This window comes from Caretta caretta, chromosome 5 (genome assembly GCF_965140235.1).
Source record: "Caretta caretta isolate rCarCar2 chromosome 5, rCarCar1.hap1, whole genome shotgun sequence".
Lineage (NCBI taxonomy): Eukaryota > Metazoa > Chordata > Testudines > Cheloniidae > Caretta > Caretta caretta.
Genome location: NC_134210.1, coordinates 103,546,153 through 103,563,902, shown reverse-complemented (window position 1 = coordinate 103,563,902; position 17,750 = coordinate 103,546,153). Strand labels below are relative to the sequence as shown.

Here is a 17,750-nt window from a genome sequence, read left to right as displayed (position 1 = left end):
TATTTATTGCTGCATCTATCAATCAGTTGACACATTTATTTGCTTTTTTCTTGGTGCACAGAAGACAGGTAGTATTGTTTCCCATCAATTAGCTGGGGATTTTATGTCAGGGATAGACAAAGCCATGTCATTTCATTCTGACAACCCCCCAATCCATTTGGAAGAAATTATTTCATTAACTACTTATCTGGGCTACTGGATAATGAAAAAGTGAAATAATAAAGGAGAGACTGGATTTTTAGGGAATGGCAATATTAAAATTATTCATGCTGCAGAGAATGGAAAAGCATTATAAAGTTGGCTGTGGTGTCCTAGAGAAGCGACTGTTCCAGTTGACAAATGGAAGCAGCAAAAATGATCCCACACTCAAGTTGAGGAGAAAAAGGGTCGACACAATCTGAAGCAGAAAATAGATGATACTCACTTTTACTGTAAACTGTTACACAGGACCTATCACCTGAACTGTGACTGTGCTGTTTTCCGATTATAGACATGAGCAGATGTCTCTGTTACCAGTGGCCTTCATCAAACTTTTTACCAATTGGAGATATTTTAATAGTTTATACATATTTAAAAGCAAGAAATTTTTTAAATTATTTTTCGTCTAAGGGATGCACAAAATATATACTTGAAGGGATACTGTCAACTTGAAAAATCACACTTCTCTTTGGAACTTGCTCAAGTTACAAGTATTGCCTTAGAAAACTATAACTGAAAGAAATGAGTGGAAATATATTTTTTCTCTATTTTTCCCAGTTTACTTTGTGCATTTGAAAGCACGATGTATGTAGCCATTTTCACTTTTCTCCTGTATATACAATTTCTTCCATTCTGAAAAGATATTTATAACCATCAACAGAAGGAGCAGAAAAAACACTTATATGTTTTAATATTACATTCAGAATGTAATATTTAAAGGGTTTTTTGTCAGAAACTGGAATCATTTCAAATAAGTCAATTTAAAAACTCCATGTTGAGGGTGTCCCTTTAAAGCTCTGAGCTAGCTTTCAGAGGAGCTGGGTATCCATAGCTCTCAGTGATTTCAGGTGCTTAGCACCTCTGAAAATCAGGCCATTAGTCCACTAAACATTAATTTAGACGTGAATTGTAAAGCTAACCTGCATATTTAAAGGTCCTAAGTAGCCCTACATTTAATTAGCTTTAGAAAATGGGATAAAAGGATTTTTTATTTAAAAAAACCACTGTAGTTTTGTGGTTCATCGTAGTGCACGAGTAAAGTCATTAGTCTTTTTTTTAATTCAGAAAACTGTACAAGACCATTTCTTTTATTTTTTTCTTTCTTTTAAGAAATGGCAAAAATGAAAAACTTTGAGACTAGCACATTTTTATGGCTTAAAGTATAATCATGCATAAAAGTGACTTAGGGCTTGTCTCTATAGACACTTAGTGCAAGGGAAGCCATTGTATGAATCTACAGTGCACTAGTTTTCCATGCACTACTGGCCATGTGGACCCTGCTACCGTGCACTAAAAGTTTCATAGCACACACCTCAGCTTGCTGTGCACTATGTTTTTGTGTAGAAAAGCCCTTTCCTTTGAAGAGCCTGATTCAGCAAACATGTACAAATGTGTGTTTAACTTTAAGTGTGTGTGGTCCCTTTGATTTCACTGAAATTACTCATACTTACAGTTAGGCACATGCATAAAAATTTGCAGTATCAAGGCCTAAAATGAAACCTATTCTGACTTGTGATATAAGAAGTTTAAATATAGAATAATCATCCTAATAATACAGTGGAGTACACTTATGGATCTTTTATTATCAAAAAAAGGTGAAAACAGATCCAAAAAATAAAATTAGCATTATAGATTAGAAAAACAGTTATAATAACAATAGTATAAAATATATAATTATAACAATGTTTTTTCATAAGCTATAATATTTGAGAAATTATTAAAATGTAAAGATTTATTGTATTTTTATAAACCTTCTAGATTTTAGAAAAACTTGTTATTTTTACTGTTTTCTATATGAATTGCATGGTTAGGACTAACCTCACCACTAGGTATATATTTAATTCTTGGTCTAAATTCTGATCTGTGTTGCACTGGTGCAAGGCAGAGTAGACTTTGACTCAGAATAATTGAGGGCCTGAGCCTGCAAACACTTAAGCAAGTCCAAAACTTTACTCATGTGAGTAGTTCCATTGAGGTTGATGGGACTACTCATAGGTGTAAATTTAGGCATGTGCATATGTATTTGCAGAAGTGTTACTTAAATATTCCTTGGACCAGAGTGAGAGTGAGACTCAGCCTATAACCCCGTGGTTAGGGTATGCATCTGGGAGACCCAGGTTCCAGTCCCTGCTCTAATGAGTATGTAAGTATTTTATACAAAGTAGAACAGCTTCAACAGGAGAGACTGAGAGAGACCCACCCTAGTGGTGCGGGCACTCACCTGTGAGGTTAGAGACCTGGGTTCAAATTCTTGCTCTGAATCAGGCAGAGTAGGGATTTGAACCTGGGTTTCCCACATACTAGGTGAGCACACTGGGTTTTTGGGCATAAGGGTGGCACCATCACTATCTCCTCCTCATTTTTTTTTTTTTTTTACAATTTTTTTGTGACAAAGGGCTGGCCCAGCTTAAGCACCTAACTCCAGGAGAGTATTCATGGTTGAGAATCACAGGTGGAGGGAGGCATCTCCTTCTGGATCAGAGTTAGGCACCTAATTCCCTTTGAGAAGCAGGGCTTAGGCTCCACCACTTTCTTCTGCATTTCCTACTGGCTAGCTTAGCCAGCTCCCCACTCAGCTTACTGGCTTTTGTGAATCCCATTCTTAGGTTCCTAGCTCTCCCCACACATTGTATAAGGAACCTGGGTGCCTAAATTGCAGCTATGGAATCAGGTGGGCAGCAGAGTGCCTACATCTTAGATGTTGCAATGCTCAGTGTAAGTACCCCTTTACGGATCTAGCCCTATGTTGTCATTTAAAAAAATCCTAGTCCATTCTGGTTTATTCAGTATTATAGTATCATGAAATTTTCAGTCAGAATTTATAAATGATGTATTTTCTACTACATCCCTATATCTTAAAATATTTTGTGCCCCATCTCCTAGAATTTCTTATGCTAAAAAATCCTAAATGCTGTAATATAGAATATTTTTTAAGTTTTTAAGTTTATTGTGCCATATGCGGCAAAAATTCAACAGTTTCACATTTTAAAATAAACCAAAATGTATAATTTATAAATTCTCTCTGAAAATGTCATGAATTGCACATTCTCCAATGCTCTAAAATGAAGCAAGCTAATTACTGCAGCTGTTCACATTTGCAAGTTTTTCTTTGCACCGGAAAGACAGAATTGTTGTAATAAGAGTTTTTAGATTCTGCAGAATATTTTTGCAACATTGCCCTGAAGACAGTGTTGTGAACCACTGTTCTAAGTAATATCATAGGGCCCAATCCTACAAATACTTTCATACATGCTTAACTTAGGAACGTAAGAATGGCCATACTGGGTCAGACCAATGGTCCATCTAGCCCAGTATCCTGTCTTTGAACAGTGACCAATGCCAGATTCTTCAGAGGAAATGAAAAGAATACAGCAATTATTGAGTGATCCATTCCTTGTCATCCAGTCCCAGCTTCTGGCTGTTAGAGGCTTAGGAACACCTTGAGCTTGTGGTTGCGTCCCAGCCCATCCTGGCAAATAGCTATTGATGGACCCATCCACCATGAATTTATCTAGTTCTTTTTTGAACCCGGTTATAGTCTTGGCCTTCACAACATCCCTGGCAATGAGTTCCACAGGTTGACTGCGTGTTGTGTGAAGAAATACTTCCTTTTGTTTGTTTTAAACCTGTTGCCTGTTAATTTCATGGGGTGACCACTGGTTCTTGTGTTATGTGAAGGAGTAAACAACTCTTCCTTATTCACTTTCTCCACACCATTCATGATTTTATAGATTTCTATCATATCCCCTATTACCAGAGCCATCCCCTCAGTACGGTGAATTGGGGTGACTGCTCTGGGCCCTGCACTTTGGGGGGTCCCATGGGCCGCTGGTGCAACTGGCTGGCCTCAGGCACAGTCGGTCCTGGAAGTGACGGATTCGTCATTTGCTCCCTAGGCCCCGCACCTCCATAGGGACGGCCCTGCCTATTAGTCATCTCTTTTCTAAGCTGAAAAGTCCCAGTGTTTTTAGTCTCTCCTCACATGGAAGTGGTTCCAATCTCTAATAATTTCTGTTGCCCTTCTCTGTACCTTTTCCAATTCTAATACATCTTTTTTGAAATGGGGTGACTAGAACTGTACACAGTATTCAAGGTCTGAGTGTACCATGGATTTATATAATGGCATTATGATATTTTCTGTCTTCTTACCTATCCCTTTCTTAATGGTTCCTAACATTGTTTAGCTTATACATGTGAGTAATGTTACACATGTGCTTCAGTGTTGGTTTATTATTATTATTTGAAATGTAGAGTGCCTGGGTGCTCCAATCAGGGGTCATTGTGCTAGATGCTGTACACACATATAACAAACAGATGCCACAAACAGCTAATAGGCATATGAGGCAACTGGTGGATACAACACACAGGTAAGGGGAGCACTAGGTAACTCTGAGACAATTATTATTATAAGCATACACAGCTGTCACAGCACATCAGCGGCCTAATCATCATGACAAAGGAGGAGTTAGAAGGAAATCAATATAGTGACTTTGTGGATAAAAGGCAATATGGGAGAAAGCATGAAGGTGTTGGTAGGAAAACTGGCCTTCTGAGTGATAAAGGCTGACATGTTGGCATAGCAGAGGTGGGAGCAATAGCTCAATGCCAATTAAAAGATGGCAAGTGTGGTGTGGTTAAGCCGTGAAGGGCTATCAAAGTGAATACAAGTAGTTTGTGTTTGTGCAATGGAAAGGGGGGAGCCAGCAGAGGGATGAAAAGATAGGGGTGATGTAGTCAGGGCAACAAGTCAGTTGTTACCTTTTAATTACAGTCAAGAAGAAACACTGTGTTTGTAGGACCTGCTATCTTTTGTGACCTACTATTGAAGAGGCAGGGAATGGAGCACACTTAACCAACCCTAGAGGCATTACAGGAGAGAACAAAAAGGTGGGTCACATCCAGGGCCTGCCAAATTCAACATCATCTTTACCTCTTCAAATATGACATTTCATTCTTTTCTGTTCTGAAGCTTTTCATGGGCGGCATTTTGAATGGGTTTAACGTGGGGCAAAATGGGATTTGTCAAAGTTGGGAATTAGGAGATTACAATAGTCAAGAATTCCTGCTAATATTTCATATTCACAAACATTTTCATGAATACCCTGCAGTTGTCCAAATACTTTCAAATTATGAATAATGTGAGCCATTAATGGTAGCAAAACCAAACTTGCTGTGTTTATTCATTGCTATATATTCACAAATCAGGATTGTTTACTATTGTTACTATTTAGTGTGATCTAGCTGAAATATTCTGGTAAGGCCAGGATCGTGCAAACACTTATGATTGTGCTTATATTTAAGCAGGTGAGTATTCCGTTTAAAGTCAGTGCACTACTCCTGGGTATAAAATTAGGCATGTGCTTAAATGTTTACAGAAAATTTGGGCCTAATACTACATTTGACCCTTATCCTTGGCGTCGAATAACATTTTTTGAGGTCCAGTTCTGAATTTGTCAAACACCTAAGGTTCTCATTAAATGAACTTTATTGTCAGGATCAGGCCCATTTTGTACATATACTTTACAAGGACTCACTAACTTTAATATCTTACATATTTTATGCAGAATGCAGACATTTCCTGCAGATTTGTCCCTTACTTCCCCAGCTTTAGTTTTGAATTTTAGAAGTTTAGTTCTTAGTGTAGCTTTAAGGTAGCTATTTCCACTTGGATGCAGTTTGCTGGTGCTATGTGAATTGCATGCATGCATCCGATGAAGTGAGCTGTAGCTCACAAAAGCTTATGCTCAAATAAATTTGTTAGTCTCTAAGGTGCCACAAGTCCTCCTTTTCTTTTTATGGTAATGATTTTCATTCAGCTTCTGAGAGAAGGAAAGCTTATGTGTATTGGTGAATTAGCATTACCATTGCAAAGTAACAAGTGACAACTGTGTTATTTCTATTTCCCTTCTTTATGCTAAGAGAAAACCTAAGTGAAAAGAAACTACAATCTACTGAACAAGTAAGAGTCAGGCAAGGATATGATATAATGACCTTCAGTTGAAGCAAGAACCTCAGGTTTTAATCCAGATCACAAACTTTATTGCTTTGGGGATTTCACCATCTCTTAATCACAAAAGTAATAAGAATTTCCAATATGTTCAACTGCTGTGCTTAATCAATTGTTCCAGCTGCCAATCACTGGCAATATCAGAAAGTACTGTGGACTTAACAAATGCCTGCCAGCCAACAAACCAGCTGTGACCCTTTGCTAACACTGAAGGGTCTAGACAGTGAACTTTAACCTCTCCTCAGACGTCCCTGACATATTACATATTGTATCACAGCAGGCTCATAGTTATTGCAGTACGTACTGGACAGATTTTATTTTGCTACTCATATTATGTGTACACGGAAAGCAGAAACCCATGGCAGCAAGTCTCAGAGCCCACGTCTACAGACTTGGGCTCTCAGTATGGCATTACAAATAGCAGTATAGACTTCAGGCTCAGGCTGATGCTCAGAATCTGAAGGCTGCGTCCTGCCCTAGGTTTCAAACCCTGGGGACCTTTTTTGGCAACTAGCATCCTTCTCCAGTAACTTGCTGTAACACACTGAAACATCAAGTTGGCTTTTCTATGGTGTTGGGAAGAGTTTCTGCCATTTTATCTCTTTCCACACCTCCAAGGTGAAGATAGAGTTAACACTCTGCAGCGGGCTGCTACCTCAGAGCCAAATATTAAAATGTGCTAGATCATCAGGTCAGGTGATCTGGAGTATCATTAATAAAGAAGGAGGTATGGCTTCATTTTCAGCTTGTGGACTGCCTGCAAATTTCTGGTGAGTGTTAAGATCTTTAGTGAAGAAATGCCAGGCACAAGCGTCAGAATAAAGCAAAAAAGTCTCAGAAAGCTAGGTTTGTAAATCTCAGTTCATTATTGCTAGCTGTTATTTGATTTCCTTGATATTGTCTAGTGGTTTTTGGAAGCCCTGAGTTCTCACTCCACTTCTGCCAATGACTTCCTCTGTGGCTTTGGAAAAGTTACTTAAGCTCTCTGCCTAGTTTCCCTAGCTGTAAAAAGGTTAGTAAGTATCATTATCTCCGAACTCCCAGGTTGTGAAGATTAATGTTTGTAAAGGACTTTGATCCAGGTCTTCAAACATATTTAGGCACCTAATTCCCACTGAAATAAAATGGGAATTAGGCATCTAAATACCTTTGAGGAGGATTTGGGCCTTTGAACATGGAAACACAAAAGGGGGAGCTGAAAGGAGGGAGATAGGCATGGGGAAGGGAGAAACATGGCCTGAATGCAGCCAGGTGGGCATGTCTGTTTTTCTCTTCTGATGCCAAATATCCTGTTCACAAGGATGATATAATTATTCCATATACAAATCGAATGTTAAATACAGTGATTTAAAAATAAAAAACATGCTAGCAAATATGCAACTTTAATTGAAGCTGAACCACAAACAAAAGGCTTATGCTGTCTTTTCTAAGTGGAAAGTATTTTCAACCCTGCCTCAAAATCTTTGTGGGCATGGGTAGGAGGAGAGACATTTTGGGGGCAGAAATAGATTGACAGAACACTGATTTGACAGTAATAAATCCATGGTAATAAATTACACCATAGTTGGTAGTTTGTGAGAAGAAAGGTGGTAATTCTGCATTTTAAACATGTTTCTTTAAATTACAGGGTTCTTGCTCCATTAAGAGAAGAAATTGAATTTTTTAAAGTATAAATTCTTTAATATTTTAAAATGCTATTTCTCTTTTTTCTTACTTGTGAATCAAGTTTCTTTTTCCCTCCATCCACTTCATTTTTATTGCATGTCAATAGAATGCATAAGAATGCAGCTCCACACAGAGAAAATCTGTAGGAAGAGAGATGCCTGTTGGATAATCTTTGTGTTGGTAAATCCTTCTGTGATGAGACCTCGAAAATGGCAGCTTGAATTTTTCCTATATAATTATCAAAATTAGATGACCTAAAAAGGTGTAACTCAATCTTAGGTTCACATTCAAGTCCAAAAGACTATCTATCTGAAACTATGCCGTAACCTGAGCTTCTTAAGGATCATGGCGGAACAACAGCTTTTTCATGACATTTATTCCTGGGAATTTCTTTTGATGGGTTTTATTTATGTTGGAGTATTATACAAACTATTGAGTTTCATATTTATTGAAGAAACAGGAAAATACTTTTTTACCGAGGAACGCTTTGTTAAAAAAAGCCCTTTTTCATAATGTTTCTATGCAGATCTAGCTTATGGTAAATTGGAGATAAGAAGAATGTTTGTTGTCACAGATGTTTACTAGGTTTCATGCTATTCAAACTATGTGCTTAACTTAGATCAGGCAGCAAAAGGCAATTACTTAAGAGAAACTGACAGCAGAAAGATTTGCTTTCTCAAATAATGATGCTAAGGACCCTCCAAGTAATTTGGAAGTTACTATCATACTGTACAGTATATTGAAAAATTAGAGATTCAGATCTAAGGGTACGTCTACACAAGAGCTGAAAGGTGTAATTCATAGCTCATGTAGACATAGTTGCACTAGCTCTGATCAAGCTAGCACGCTAAAAATAGCAGCATGGCTGTGGTGGCATGGGTGTTAGCTTGGAATAACCATCCGAGTACATATCTAGGACCTCAGACGGAGTTGTACTGTATGTCTACCCAACCTGGGAATACACCACCCAGCTGCTGTGTAGACATACGTGTAGATACTACAGCCATGAGTGCTCTAGAAATGCACGTAAATATCTTCCTATTGATATGCATCTGAAATCATAGCTCCAAATGCTGGCCCCCAGCTTTCCTGTAGCATTGAGGCTGTCGAGGCTGTGTGACATAACATGGCATGACTTGGAGGCTGCTGTCTTCCATGGATGCTGATGGAAACAGTGCTCCATAGCATCCATAAAGCCAACCAAGCCCTTCTTCTGCCCACTTTTGGAGTCCATAACTCCACTGCACCCAGACATTGACAGCTGAGATTAGCGAAGGGCTCTGTATTCAGCAGGCTTCCCTTACTCTGTGTGGGGAAAGAAGGGGTGGATTCCTTTTGGACGATCAAGAAACAGGGAAGACAGAGCAGGGGTGGAATGCAGAACCCATTTAGGGCAAAGAAAACACCACTATTGCAATAAATAGGGAAGGACAGAGAGAGAGAGAGAAAGACCAGATCTGTGGAAAGCTCCAGAGGGGAACATAGAACTTACTTGTCAACATCTGCACGTGTGTGGGTCAGGACTTGGTCCATCTATATGTCAATGGCTAATTGTTAATTGATAAGAGTTGTGTATGTGTACATCCAAAAGCAGAATTTGGCACACTAACAGTTATGGGAGCTCTTTATATGTGTGCTAAGGGGACATTATACATCCCTACATTACTCAGATGAAAACAAGCAGATTTTTTTCTTTGTCAGCAGATTAAGGTCTCTAAATAGAAACATAGATGTTGGAGATGGAAAAGACCTCTTAGGTCACTCTGTGATGCCTGTCAGTGCATGCTTGTTCCCTACAGTACTTTCTCCAATTTAGCTTTGTCCCAAGCAATGTGGCTTCTATCAGTTCCCTTGGAAACTATTCTCCAGTTTAATTGATCTCACCTTTAGGTAGTTTTTCTTAATATGCAGCCTACATTTTAATATTCTTAATTTCATCTAATTTCTCTGTCATATATCTTGTGTTATCCTACACAATTCCTCTGCTCAGAAACTTGGAAGACTTACCTCTCCTTTTTGTTTAGCTAAGCCATACACTTTTTGTTCTTTATCTTTTTTGATGAAGATTAAGTATCTATGTTTTCACTCAAAATCAACTGCATGACGTGACACGGATGTCAGTAAAAAGCACCTAAGTTCGTCAGGGACCAAGTTAATGTGTCCCTCTCCCTGTTTACTGTTTCTTTGCTTTGCCAAAAGTAAAAACATCTGTGCTTTACATTTGAAAGGAAACTCTTTGCCTCTGAGACAATTTGCAAGACAACAAGGATTGTCTACAGTCCTCACACAGTTGCTAAATGCTGGCGTCCTCATTTATAGCATCTCTGAAAATGAAGCTACTGATCTTTAGGTCATCTCATTAGCATGAAGGGAGGAATTTCTATAATGATTTTAAGTTAATCATTCAGCATGTGACTAGTTTTTTTTATTTGTTGAAAAATTATGAAAGTATTCAAATTTTCAAAAAGTAGTAAACATTTGTTTTTAATTGTGATATTTTATATCAGTTTTTAGATCAGCTCTAAGAACTATGCTTTATAGCTTTACAACTTGTTCTGCAATATGAAACAATGATAGACTCCAGATTTGCAGTATTTTTTCAAGCAAAACTCCCAGGACTGGGTCCATAGTGTTGTCCTTTTTGATTTTAGACAATTGTCCATTGTGAACTGTCCAATCACATGCATATTTTCAAAACTCAATCAGTGTTTCTTTCATTATAACATAATTTGGGTTGTTTTTTATGGACCAGTAACATTTTTTCAAACAGAAAGCAAGATTTGAAAAAAAGTTGGTTTCTAAGAATTAGCATTAAATCATTCTATGTCTATGTCTGGGGGGAGAAAGCAGAAGGAGACTCCGCTGGTTGGAAGGCATGAGATGCGCTGTCCTGAGATGGGGGGTTCCACGACCACCACTCCCAAGAGAAGGAGGCGGGTGGTGGTGGTCGGGGACTTTCTACTCCGGGGGACTGAGTCATCTATCTGCCGCCCTGACTGGGAAAACCGAGAAGTCTGCTGCTTGCCGGGGGCTAAGATTCGCGATGTGACAGAGAGACTGCCGAGACTCATCAAGCCCTCGGATCGCTACCCCTTCCTGCTTCTCCACGTGTGCACCAATGATACTGCCAAGAATGACCTTGAGCGGATCACTGCGGACTACGTGGCTCTGGAAAGAAGGATAAAGGAGTTTGAGGCGCAGGTGGTGGTCTCGTCCATCCTCCCCGTGGAAGGAAAAGGCCTGGGTAGGGACCGTCGAATAGTGGAAGTCAACGAATGGCTACGCAGGTGGTGTCGGAGAGAAGGCTTTGGATTCTTTGACCATGGGATGGTGTTCCATGAAGGAGGAGTGCTGGGCAGAGACGGGCTCCACCTTACGAAGAGAGGGAAGAGCATCTTTGCGAGCAGGCTGACTAACCTAGTGAGGAGAGCTTTAAACTAGGTTCACCGGGGGAAGGAGACCAAAGCCCTGAGGTAAGTGGGAAAGCGGGATACCGGGAGGAAGCACAGGCAGGAATGTCTGTGAGGGGAGGGCTCCTGCCTCATACTGAGAATGAGGGGCGATCAGCAGGTTATCTCAAGTGCTTATATACGAATGCACAAAGCCTTGGAAACAAGCAGGGAGAACTGGAGGTCCTGGTGACGTCAAGGAATTATGACGTGATTGGAATAACAGAGACTTGGTGGGATAACTCACATGACTGGAGTACTGTCATGGATGGTTATAAACTGTTCAGGAAGGACAGGCAGGGCAGAAAAGGTGGGGGAGTAGCACTGTATGTAAGGGAGCAGTATGACTGCTCAGAGCTCCGGTATGAAACTGCAGAAAAACCTGAGTGTCTCTGGATTAAGTTTAGAAGTGTGAGCAACAAGAGTGATGTAGTGGTGGGAGTCTGCTATAGACCACCGGACCAGGGGGATGAGGTGGATGAGGCTTTCTTCCGGCAACTCGCAGAAGCTACTAGATCACATGCCCTGGTTCTCATGGGTGACTTTAATCATCCTGGTATCTGCTGGGAGAGCACTACAGCGGTGCACAGACAATCTAGGAATTTTTTGGAAAATGTAGGGAACAATTTCCTGGTGCAAGTGCTGGAGGAGCCAACTAGGGGGAGAGCTTTTCTTGACCTGCTGCTCACAAACCGGGAAGAATTAGTAGGTGAAGCAAAAGTGGATGGGAATCTGGGAGGCTGTGACCATGAGTTGGTTGAGTTCAGGATCCTGACACAGGGAAGAAAGGTAAGCAGCAGAATACAGATCCTGGACTTCAGGAAAGCAGACTTTGACTCCCTCAGGGAACTGATGAGTAGGATCCCCTGGGGGAATAACATGAGGGGGAAAGGAGTCTAGGAGAGCTGGCTCTATTTCAAAGAATCCTTATTGAGGGTACAGGGACAAACCATCCCGATGTGTCGAAAGAATAGTAAATATGGCAGGCGACCAGCTTGGCTTAACAGTGAAATCCTTGCGGACCTTAAACATAAAAAAGAAGCTTACAAGAAGTGGAAGATTGGACAAATGACCAGGGAAGAGTATAAAAATGTTGCTCGGGCATGTAGGAATGAAATCAGGAGGGCCAAATCGCACCTGGAGCTGCAGCTAGCAAGAGATGTTAAGAGTAACAAGAAGGATTTCTTCAGGTATGTTGGCAACAAGAAGAAAGCCAAGGAAAGTGTGGGACCCTTACTGAATGAGGGAGGCAACCTAGTGACAGAGGATGTGGAAAAAGCTAATGTACTCAATGCTCTTTTTGCCTCTGTCTTCACGAACAAGGTTAGCTCCCAGACTGCTGTGCTGGGCAACACAGAATGGGGAGTAGGTGGCCAGCCCTCTGTGGAGAAAGACGTGGTTAGGGACTATTTAGAAAAGCTGGACGTGCACAAGTCCATGGGGCCGGATGCATTGCATCCGAGAGTGCTAAAAGTGTTGGCGGCTGTGATTGCAGAGCCATTGGCCATTATCTTTGAAAACTCATGGGGATCGGGGGAAGTCCCGGATGATTGGAAAAAGGCTAATGTAGTGCCCATCTTTAAAAAAGGGAAGAAGGAGGATCCTGGGAACTACAGGCCAGTTAGCCTCACCTCAGATCCCAGAAAAATCATGGAGTAGGTCCTCAAGGAATCAATCCTGAAGCTCTTACACGAGAGGAAAGTGATCAGGAACAGTCAGCATGGATTCACCAAGGGAAGGTCATGCCTGACTAATCTAATCGCCTTCTATGATGAGATTACTGGTTCTGTGGATGAAGGGAAAGCAGTGGATGTATTGTTTCTTGACTTTAGCAAAGCTTTTGACACGGTCTCCCACAGTATTCTTGTCAGCAAGTTAAGGAAGTATGGGCTGGATGAATGCACTATAAGGTGGGTAGAAAGTTGGCTAGATTGTCGGGCTCAACGGGTAATGATCAATGGCTCCATGTCTAGTTGGCAGCCGGTGTCAAGTGGAGTGCCCCAGGGGTCGGTCCTGGGGCCGGTTTTGTTCAATATCTTCATAAATGATCTGGAGGATGGTGTGGATTGCACTCTCAGTAAATTTGCAGATGATACTAAACTGGGAGGAGTGTTAGATATGCTGGAGGGCAGGGATAGGATACAGAGGGACCTAGACAAATTGGAGGATTGGGCCAAAAGAAATCTGATGAGGTTCAATAAGGATAAGTGCAGGGTCCTGCACTTAGGACGGAAGAACCCAATGCACAGCTACAGACTAGGGACCGAATGGCTAGGCAGCAGTTCTGCGGAAAAGGACCTAGGGGTGACAGTGGACGAGAAGCTGGATATGAGCCAGCAGTGTGCCCTTGTTACCAAGAAGGCCAATGGCATTTTGGGACGTATAAGTAGGGGCATAGTGAGCAGATCGAGGGACGTGATCGTCCCCCTCTATGCGACATTGGTGAGGCCTCATCTGGAGTACTGTGTCCAGTTTTGGGCCCCACACTACAAGAAGGATGTGGATAAATTGGAGAGAGTCCAGCGAAGGGCAACAAAAATGATTAGGGGTCTGGAACACATGACTTATGAGGAGAGGCTGAGGGAACTGGGATTGTTTAGTCTGCAGAAGAGAAGAATGAGGGGGGATTTGATAGCTGCTTTCAACTACCTGAGAGGTAGTTCCAGAGAGGATTCTAGACTATTCTCAGTGGTGGAAGAGGACAGGACAAGGAGTAATGGTCTCAAGTTGCAGTGGGGGAGGTTTAGGTTGGATATTAGGAAAAACTTTTTCACTAGGAGGGTGGTGAAACACTGGAATGCGTTGCCTAGGGAGGTGGTGGAATCTCCTTCCTTAGAAGTTTTTAAGGTCAGGCTTGACAAAGCCCTGGCTGGGATGATTTAATTGGGTATGGGTCCTGCTTTTGAGCAGGGGGTTGGACTAGATGACCTCCTGAGGTCCCTTCCAACCCTGATATTCTATGATTTTATGATTCATAGAAAGGGTGATCACTTATCTGGTAGTACTGACTGATCATTGAAATCATGTTGTGCCTACCATGATACTGAATATTGCTCTCCCTCTGATTTCAGCTACAATGTTCTCCAGTACTCATTCAAGTCGGAGTGGAACAGCTGCTGGGGGTGGTCCACCATCACATCCTGTCAGTCACCCTTCTCCAGGGCATAATGTACAGGGTAGTCCCTGCAACCCACCATCTCAGTTACCTCCTCTCTCAGCTGTCGACTCCAGCACTGAGAGGTAAGACTATCTTTATTCATTTTAAAAATGAGAAGCAATTGACTCTGAACATTACTAAGTTTAGTAGTAGTTTTATTGTTACTCTTGTTTGTTTAGAATGTTGTTAACAGCACAGCCAGATTATGATGATACTTCAACATATATTTTGTGTTAGTGCACAAATGTAGAGTAAGTGACCACTATTCTAAGTAAATCTCAGAGTATATACTTGTGCCTCTGGAATTTACTTAGCTATATTCACTGGTAGTTTGAGAGAGATTCTTACTTTTTAAAAAATGTATTATTTGTACTATAGTAGTGCCCAGAGGCTCCAACCAAGACTGGAGTCCTGTTGTGTTAGGTGCTAACACATCATAAGGCACAGTCCCTGCCTAGAAGAGCTTATACTGTAAATAAACAAGACAAATAGTAGGAGGGGAAACAGGGATGAAGTGACTTGCCCAAGGTCACTCAGTAGATCAGTGGTAGAACTGTAACAGAACCTCAGGTCTCCAGACTGCTAGTCAAGTGTCCTATCCACAAGTCCATTATATGAAAACTATAAACAATAAGTAGGCTTGGAAGGATTAGATTTTCATTGGTTAAAGTCAATAAACATCAATTTCACTTTACATACACAAACCAACAAAAATATATTTCCATCAATGATTATCAAAATTTACAGAGAAGCAAAGTATGCACAATGTTGTGTGAGAACTTATTAGAGTTTGATTTAGGGATATTTACTTTGTGTTTTTCGACATTTGATGCTGACAATTTGTGTTTTGACCATTAGAAACCTTTAACTTTTGAATCTCGATGTCTACTGTCAACAATTATTGTCTGACCCCCAATAATTACCTGCAATTGTAAAAATTTAAATAGATACAATTTTTAAAATGCTTAAATCCTGTAATTTCTGCACAACCATGAAAAGTTAAACTGATCATCTTAAAAAAAAGCTTTAAAGTAAACATTGCTATTATTGATTGAAATTACAAAAAAATAAAAATAATGGAATTTTGCCAAGCCTATGAATAAGGATAGTGTCTCTCCAATTTAAAATTGCATTGAAGGAGAAAAGAGAAGTTGGAGGAGAGATGGAGAAGCTTTCTTAATAAGAATGAAAATGCTAATTATTGAGTTACTCTGTGTAAGTGGCTTGGGAGCCATGATTATTAGAGCCTCACTAGCATTTATATTCTTGTCCTACTTGCCAACATGTTGAAGTGGGCAGGTTGTCAGTTTGATTATTGCTGACTGACTTTGCTTTTGAGAAGTGTAATACATATGGGTTGAACTCCTATTGCATGTGTTTGTATTTGTTTTCAGCATGTTTAGTAGGAGGAAGTTATTTAATCATGAAAATTTGCAGGCTGAACTTGCAAGATGCTGCATGCCTCCAGTGAACTTATAAATGCCCCTCAAGCACAGTGAATTTGTAGAGTTCAGGTCACTTTGCACCTCTTAGGAGCAGATCAGCACCTTGAAGGACTGGGACCCTGATTTGCATGTTAATTGACATTTGCCGCTTTGAAAACTCTGGTGTAAACTAAAGTTGCTTTCTCGACTGAAATAAGCTCATATTTTTGCAGGAAGCTGATATCTTCCATATTGTGAAACTAGTGTGCAATGACTGGACTTGTCTTCTAATTTAGTAGCAAAGGTCTATGAGTCATAGTCAGAAGTCATTCATTGCTGGTTAGGGACAAGATCTCCCATCTTTATGGTTTCTATTACTTTAGATATTTCAGTGATATAAAAGCAAATCCTCTGAAAGGGATCCAGTTTTCATCTTTAAATATTACCTAAATGATTATTGATCAGATATTGCATGATGTTAATGGTTTCCACTTAGTATATTAAATCAAAATTCTGACTATAGTACATGAGACCTAGGTAAATAGTTTTTCAATAGAAACATATTTCTGATATAAATTCAATGGTACACATATTACACTTTAATTTTAATATAAATATTCTATTCTTACTATATATCTATGGACATTTTTAAATATAGTTTTGCTGATTTTACATAATTTTCAACACACTAAAATACACACTTCTATATTTCACTAATGTATCGCAAGGTGTTTAATTTTCTTGAGGAATAGAAATATCAGTAATTAGGAAAGCACAAAAAATCCAATTATAAACCTCAAAAGAACATTCCTGGATTTCAGTTGCTGATAAATGGACCTAATTCCCCCATAATGGAAACAGTACTACAGCTCTGCCTTTTATCTTGAAGATGGAAGAATGGGATGGCTTGCGTGATTGGGCTAAGGTGTCTTTCATGTCTAGGTTGCCACTTTGAGTTCAATTAGTTCAGTCATGGCTGAAAGGGGTTAGAACCATCTGCTGTATGGGGGCAGTATCAGTCCACTTCTAGTGGAGGTGCCTCATCATAAATACAATCATCATTGCTGCTAATTGTTAGTATCCTTGTTAGGAGAAGGGCCAAGGAGTGAATGATATATAGACTCCTCTTCCCTGTAGAAGTGGTTCCTTTCAGTCGGAGTTGAGGGATATTGGCAAATGCTATTGGGAAGTTTCTGCTGCCTTTTGTTGCTAGACCACTAGCAGGGTCAGTCCAGTATTTATTACAAGCATTGAAATCACTGTTTAAAAAACAAGTCCAGATCCTCTTATTAGCACATTTCTGAGAAGATTACTGTTGGGAGACCACTGTTGCAGCACTTTAATAGTGATGTGTATAAATAGTTCCTACCTCATTGGGGCCCTGATCCTGTTTGGGACCTCAGGACACTATGATGATACTGACAATAATGAATAATAATGAAGTTCTGGTCTGATACACTCCTTCCTTACAAGCCTTTTTTTCCCCTTACACTAACCATATACACATTTTCATAAACTGTTTCATAGTTACTCCCCGTCTATGTTTGGGGCTTCTTTGGATTCAAGACTGAGGAAGTGCCAATAACTACATTAATGCAATGTTAAGAGGAAGCATTTAAATGCAGGAGAGTGAAGATTACCACAGCAGTGATAACTTGGTCACAGGGCACCTATATATATTTAGGCAAATATTTAACAGGAGAAATAATACAAAACACTACATATAGCCAAGACACTGTGTATTCTGCCATCATGGAATTTTCCACAGAATTCACCCCTTGCTGCAGAATCTCTATTTCCATTTAAAAAAAATTAAATGTCAAGCCTTCATGGTTGTGACGATAACCTTG

General features: G+C 40.1%; 1 protein-coding gene across 1 annotated transcript in view; it reads left to right on the top strand.

Moving 5' to 3' along the window:
• GLIS3 (GLIS family zinc finger 3) overlaps nucleotides 1–17,750 on the top strand; it is a 261,503-nt gene that overhangs the window by 208,172 nt on the left and 35,581 nt on the right. The window contains exon 8 of the mRNA XM_048850509.2: nucleotides 14,391–14,559. Within this exon, the coding sequence (XP_048706466.2) occupies nucleotides 14,391–14,559 (169 nt within the window). The remainder of the gene's footprint in view (nucleotides 1–14,390; nucleotides 14,560–17,750) is intronic.